Source organism: Propithecus coquereli, unplaced genomic scaffold (assembly GCF_000956105.1).
Source record: "Propithecus coquereli isolate 6110/MARCELLA unplaced genomic scaffold, Pcoq_1.0 Scaffold229, whole genome shotgun sequence".
Classification (NCBI taxonomy): domain Eukaryota; kingdom Metazoa; phylum Chordata; class Mammalia; order Primates; family Indriidae; genus Propithecus; species Propithecus coquereli.
Genome location: NW_012147830.1, coordinates 1,209,836 through 1,216,965, shown reverse-complemented (window position 1 = coordinate 1,216,965; position 7,130 = coordinate 1,209,836). Strand labels below are relative to the sequence as shown.

General features: G+C 43.1%; 1 protein-coding gene across 2 annotated transcripts in view; it reads right to left on the bottom strand.

Moving 5' to 3' along the window:
* Positions 1 to 6,838, bottom strand: part of SERPINB12 (serpin peptidase inhibitor, clade B (ovalbumin), member 12) — a 13,873-nt gene extending 7,035 nt beyond the window's left edge. Inside the window, exons 1-4 of one of the 2 annotated variants that reach the window (XM_012645279.1) lie at positions 6,671 to 6,838; positions 4,350 to 4,484; positions 3,107 to 3,247; positions 1,336 to 1,453 (exon numbers count right to left, since the gene is read on the bottom strand). In XM_012645279.1, the coding sequence (XP_012500733.1) occupies positions 1,336 to 1,453; positions 3,107 to 3,247; positions 4,350 to 4,484; positions 6,671 to 6,838 (562 nt within the window). The remainder of the gene's footprint in view (positions 1 to 1,335; positions 1,454 to 3,106; positions 3,248 to 4,349; positions 4,485 to 6,670) is intronic. The other variant, XM_012645280.1, reaches the window with a different exon arrangement.
* Between the last annotated feature and the right edge of the window lie 292 nt (positions 6,839 to 7,130).

Sequence of the window (7,130 nt, the reverse complement as noted above, 5' to 3'; positions counted from 1 at the left end):
TTGAATGCTTGCTGAGGTCTTAGGAAGAAAATACCCTTCCTTCCACATCAAGATCTCTACTTAAATCCCATAATAATAACAGATTATGTTGACATCATCTACCCTTAAAATGCTCTGGGAGACTTAACTCACTAAGGAGAAACTACATACTCAGGGTGAACTCCTTTAGTGAACTGTTCTCCTCCTGACACCTGAGTGGAGGCTTGAAGAAATGGGAATTTTTGTGGTATGTGGAAGAAGGAAGAACAGACAATTTTGGAATTTGGGGATTTCTCACAAGGAAAGGCCAGGCAGAGGCATCCCATCCCTCAGTCAGTATGAGGAGAGGAGGAGATGTGGAGAGAAAGCCACCAAATGGAAGAGCAGCGTAGAAAGTGTTGCACCTGTGCCAAAGACAAACCAAGGTCGGTCAGCTGTTGTTCCCAGGCCGTCAGTCACTCGGGACTTCTGCCGATGCCCTGGGTCGTGGGGAAGCAATGCACAACCTGTGTTCTCTCAGGAACTCCAATCTTTTCATTGCACATGAAATTCTTCCCCAGCCCCACACTAGCAATCAAAAAATACCCTAATCTGTGTCCAGCAGCCTGACTTGTCCCTTCAGGTCCCTAACTTTTAGGGCTGTGGGGAAGACTTCATTCTGCTTTTCAAATCCACACATGCGATGTTGGAAGGGAACATTCTCTGAGCCCTGCCTGGAGCGTCAGCACCCATTGGGGCTGCTCCCCTCACTTCTTTTCCACAGAAGGCCAACAAGACCACAGACCAAAGGACCAATAATAAGCAACAGTAACATCTAAGCATTTTAACTGTTTGACGCTGTTCAAATCACTCTTTGAACACAGTCTACATATGGGAACCTCCAGCCCCAACAGACTAGCAATCTGAAAAGCTGGGCTGCCTGGTTTTCTTTCTTTTTTTTTTTTTATTCCAGAATGTTACGGGGGTACAAATGTTTTGATTATATGTTTTGCTTCTGTGCAGTTTGAGTCAGTTATGTGTGTGCCCATCACCAAGGTAACATGCATTGTACCCTTTAGGTGTAAATTTACCTGTCCCCCTCCTCCCCCTCCCACCTACTTGGTTTCTGTTGAGTTTTACTACCACATGTGCACATGCATGCTGATCAATTAGTTCCCATTTAATAGTGAGTACATGTGGTGTTCGTTTTTCCATTCTTGCAATACTTTGCTTAGAAGAATGTTCTCTAGTTCCATCCAAGTTGTTACAAAGGTATTAGTGCACTTATTTTTTTTTTATGGCTGCATAGCATAAAAAAAACTGATTTTCTTTTAAATGGAAAAGAATACCAGTTACCATGTGTTTGGTCCTTCTTACCTTGAGATTGAGATTCAACCCAGTAGTTAATCTCTTGTCTGGACTTTTCAGGGTGTTTCTGGAAATCAACACTTTCAGTGGTCATGTGGTAAAACTGAATCACACCATCCGTGTATTCCTGTTCAGTTGGAATGAAGGGGAAATCATGCAATTAAGTCATAATAGTGATAATACTAGTTAAGAGTGAGGCAGTCTTGAAACAGACAAGCCTGGTCATTAACACTGGAGGAACAGGCTGTCAGTTTCCATCTATTCTCCAGTTTTAATTTAGCCAGAGATATTTCTGCTTTTGTGCCGACAATGTAAGATATAGGACTTTTATTCATGATGCAGTCTACAGTTACAATGGCATGAGCATTTCCTACCAGATGTCATTTTATCTGGACAATCCATTTGTGGAGGCATCATAAGATAAATATCGGCCGGGCGTGGTGGCTCACGCCTGTAATCCTTGCACTCTGGGAGGCCGAGGCGGGTGGATCGTTTGAGCTCAGGAGTTCGAGACCAGCCTGAGCAAGAGCGAGACTCCGTCTCTACTAAAAATAGAAAGAAATTTGCTGGACAACTAAAAATATATAGAAAAAATTATCCGGGCATGGTGGTGAGTGCCTGTAGTCCCAGCTACTCAAGGAGGCTGAGGCAGAAGTATTGCGTGAGCCCAGGAGTTTGAGGTTGCTGTGAGCTAGGCTGACGCCACGGCACTCTAGCCCGGGTAACAAAGTAAGACTCTGTCTCAAAAAGAAAAAAAAAAATGCTTCTGTTTTTGAGAACTAAAACCTTGCTTAACGGTTACAGTTTCTGTTTGCGGTGATGAAAAAGTTTCGGAAATAGATAGGGCAATGGTTACACAACATTGTGAATGTAATTCATGCCACTGAACTGTATACTTAAAAATGGTGAAAATGGCAAATTTTATGTTATATGTATTTTACCACAACTTTTTTAAAAATATGTACTGTAGTATATCAAAAACATTCATTTGTACTCTTTCAACAGGTAAATTGTATGATAAGCAAATTGATATTCCAAAAAAAAAAGCTGGTTGGAAAAAATCTCAACAGATGAAATCTCATTTTCTTTGAAGGAGACCACACTTATTTTGGTCAGAAGTGGGCTGTCTCCCTCCCTGACTAGTCCAGCCCTAACCGTCTGCACTGCATCTTTGCCACTGGCCACATCCCTTGCATTTGTCACTTAGTGTGTGGCTTTTCTAGTGATGAGAGAGGAAACAGGAGCCCAGATGGAGACACATCTTGCTCTAGGTACAAAGCTGTTTAGCCACAGACAAGTCCTGCGCCTTTCACTCTAAATGGCAAAGTTTAGTCTCCTTCAGCTACTCTACTTAGAAAAAGCACAGTGAGGACAATTTCACTGACACAAAAGGTGATTTTAGATAAGTGCCTTGGGGGACAGCCAACAGGTAGGGGAGGTACAAAGTGCATCTACCAGGCACCTTGACAAGGAAAGACATCAGGAAAGAATACTATCACCATCCCCACATGTTCCGAAGGCTGTTCTTCATAGGACCCTTCCCTACCCACTCAATTCCACTCCTGACAGACCTCGTCAGCAGCTCAAGGTGAAAACTGGGAAGAGCAAAACAAAAGTAGGGGACTGAAATAGGTGGGTCCTCTACACCTCAAGAGTCCCCAGTACATCATCCTGTCACAGGACTTTGCATTCTAGACAGCAGGTGAGTAATCCGGATATGCACTTTTCCTTAAATTGTATGCTGTGTGGTAACTTTAATCACCAGGTGTGTGCAACTCACCTGACAGATGGGGAATTCCTGCTCTCCGTAAAGCCGATTGGCAATGCTCAGGGTGCAATCAGTTTTGATGCTGTCTAATTTGCAGAGAAGCTTCCCGAAGTAGCAGCTGAGCAGTGCACTCTTGTCATTTGAGGACTCACCCTAAGAAAAGAAGAAACAAAATGTGACCTCAAACGTGTCTATCAGAAGAGCTAAACACTACCAAAGGACAGGTATTTTGTACAGAAGCAAGATAGAGCTGCTTAGTAAGATGTCATTTCTCTCTGTTACCATGTCAGGGAGCAAGATGGGAAAAAGAGAGGAAGAAAGGATGAGAAGGGGTCCCAGTGGGAGATCATGGCTCCCACGTTCGTGTCAAGATCATCCAGGAAAAACGTCTGGGGACTCAGTGATGCACACTATTTCAGAATGGTGCACCCTAGTTTTCTCTGTACTGAAAAAGGCATATGTAGCTGGGTGCAGTGGCTCACACCTGTAATCCTAGCTTTCCGGGAGGCTGAAGTGGGAGGATCATTTGAGGTCAGGAGTTCGAGACCAGCTTGAGCAAGAGCGAGACTCCATTTCATAAAAAGTAGAAAAATTAGCCAGGCATGGTGGCATGTGCCTGTAGTCCCATCTCCTTGGGAGGCTGAGGCAGGAGGATTGCTTGAGCCCAGGAGTTTGAGGTTGCTATGAGCTAGGCTGATGCCATGGCACTCTAGCCTGGGTGACAGAGAGAGAGTCTGTCTCAAAAAAAAAAAAAAAAAATCATCTCCACCTCCTCTTAAACTTTCTAAGGTAGGGGAATAGATAACCTGGAGAATATCTTTCCTGCTCCTGGTACAAGGCAGTCAATAAAATTTTTGTGTGCCGGTACAGATTTCAGCATGAATTAGAACAGGCAGAGGTGGAAGGAGAGAGTAAGACTTCCACGGCGGATCCTACCCCTTCCCCAGCTTCATCTTCGACCATGCTCCTTCCTGGCAACCTGTGGCCTATAGAAGTAGGTGAGTGATAGGGCTTTATTATTAAAGATCTAAGTTTCTTTATCATGAGCAGAAGATACTAGGTCCTACTCTTAAAGAAACAATCTCACAGCCAAGGACATATAAGACACATAGAAAGAAATTGCGGATCACCTGAGGTTATTGCTGTTGAAGGCAGCCAGGACCTAATGTTTGGGGATAAGCAACCGTCACCAAATGGTACAGCCAGAATGAGCAGTTTGTAAAGAAGAGGAACAGGGTTCATGGTGGCAGCTCACCTGCTGACTCAGAGATTCTGTTGTTTTTTTCTGTCCTTCCAGAGAGCTGTCAGCCAGCTCTTCTTGTTTATTTTTTTTCAGACAGGGGTCAGGTTCTTTGCTTTCATTCTGAGAAATTTCACTGAAGTGTAGTACCTGCATGATAATGGGATAGGGTCTTTCAGATAGTGTGGACAGCAGGAAGTCTAAATAGTTTCAGAAACATTTCTATAATGTGACAATGACATTGATTACGCAGTCAAACAAAACAATTAACAATACTTTAAAGGAAAGTGAATGCTTCTTTTCTTGGGTTGTGAGGTGGAATGGAAAGAAGTAATTGAATGCTACCCCTCAGAAATGCATCTATGAATGGATATAACCAAACTAAAAGAATATAGTGGTATCCGTGAGCTCCATGTAGCTACTGAGCACTGCATTGATGATTAGTCTAAATTGTCCGTAAGCGCAGAATACACACCAGCTCTTGAATATAGTATGAAAAGCAAAGAATGTAAAATATCTCATTAAAATCCTTATATTCATTACAGGTTGATATGATAGTATTTTGGCTATATTGGACTATTTATTATTAAAATTAGCCTCACCTCTTTCTTTTTACTTCTTTAATGTGGCTAATATTTTTTTAATTACTGTGTGGCTCCCATTAGATTTGTGTTGGATGGCACTGTTCTAGAGTTTTGTACCAATCAAGGGAGCCAGGACAGCAAAGGCAAGTTGTCCAAAGCCTTACAGAAAGGTAGGAGACGGGTGGCACGTCCCGCACTGTTCAGACCCAGTGTGTTGGCAGATGACCCCCGAGTGCCTGAAGGAAGAACATCTGAAACCTGACCTGGAGGATGCGAACCACACTCTAGCACTAAGACTTTCTAATGGAATAAGAAAATAATAATGAACCGAATCTAAGTAGATGAATAACATAGAATGACCCCAAACACATTGTGCCCTAATCCATAAATTTGATTCGTCCATATTCAGGAGCAACAGCCTTATTCTCACATAACCCTTGTGCTATGTGCTAATCCGAGGAAGGATAAGACCAACCTCGGGAGCTTACAGTTTATTTGGGGAGTCGTTGTTATCACCTTCATTCATTCATTCTACAAATATTTATTGGGTGCCCACTTTAAGCCAAACACTGTTCTAGGACAAAGATCCCCACCCTCTAGGAGATTATATATTCTAGTGAAGGAGACGTACAAAAAGCAATGCACATAGTCATTAATTATTGTGTGCAGTATGTTAGACAGTGGAAAATGCCACATGGGGAGAAGTAGCAGGGATTCCTTATGGGATTAGGATCCAAGATGCAGCACTAGATTGGGAAGTCAGAGTAGGCCTCCTAGAGGAGGTAAACCCTGATCAAAGTCTTGAAGGAGAAAGAAAGCTGAGATCAGTTATCTGGGGGAAGAGCCATCAGGCAAAGGCAGCCAGAGCAGAGGCCCCAGGACGGAATGGGCGTAGTTTCCCCAAAGAAGCGGGAGACCAGTGAGACAGGTGCAAGGAAGGAGGGGGAGGGGAGAGATGGAGTCACAGGGATTATCTTGAATTCATATCGTCAGATCCTCATGGGCCATTGTAAGCACTTGGTCCTCTAGGATGAGCAACATGAGAAGTCTTAGGTTTCTGAGCAGAAGAGAAACAGGATCTGACTTAGGTTTTAAAAGGATCTCAAGCTGCTGTGTTAAAAGCAGACTGTCATGGGAGCAGGAAAGCCCACCAGGAGGTTGTCACAGTGTGCGGGTTAGAAAAGACGGTGGCAGTTCAGACCTCAGGGAGGCTATGGGAAAAGCTCGCATCCTGGATATATTTCAAAAGAAAAGCCAACCCAGTGTTCTGATAAATGTGGTATTAAGTGAGAGAGAAACAGAAGAGCCCAGGAGGACACCAAGATCTCCAGTCCCTGGATACATATCTGTGTTTAATAAATATTGGTTTAATGAATTAAGTGAGAGAGAAAACACATACACATACTGAAAGTTACTGGCAATATTGGCATCAATAATGATGAGAAAGAGGGACAGACATGCAGAGACAGAGACAGAGAGGACGAACGAGAAAAGCTGTCAGACTGGAGAGGATGGGGACACACTCTAAAGGAGGTAGAAGTTTAATTGAACATTGAAGAATGGTGGGATTGAAGAGAAAGCAAAGTGTGGGGAATATTAACACAAACGAGGGCTCAGAGGCAGATGCCAATGCCGGCTCCCGGCAAGTCCAGGGTGCAGTGAGCACCGGGCTTTCCTGAGTGCGGTTAGCGTCTGACGTGGAGTGTGGACCTGGAGTTCAGGACCCTGGGCAGCACCTTAACGGATACGTACTTCGTCAATCTGGTGTGCGCTGTCATTTCTCGCTCCCAGACGGACCATACCAAGGGCAGCTGAAAGGCTCAGAGGACAGAAAAAGATATTTTTATGATAATCCCCTCTGCTTATCTTGTGGAAAAGATCGAAGCAAAATTTCGTGTTTGCTGCAACAAGACTGTCCATTGTAAAATTCCTAATAGTCTAAAACCAAAAAAAAGAAGAGAGAGAAAGAGAGAAAATAGTGATTGCAAAAAAATAGGTAAACAAACAATTCTTATTTTAAGTACCCAAAATACAACCATACACAGTTACTCACTATGTTATTAACAACTGGGAAACTAAGATCATTATCATCCCTGTATGTAATTATTGGTGTCAATATTGATAGAGAGAGAGATCTATTTTCATGTAGTGGAGTGAATTAGTTTCCTGGTGCTGCCATAGCAAATTATCACAAAACAGGTGATTTAAACAA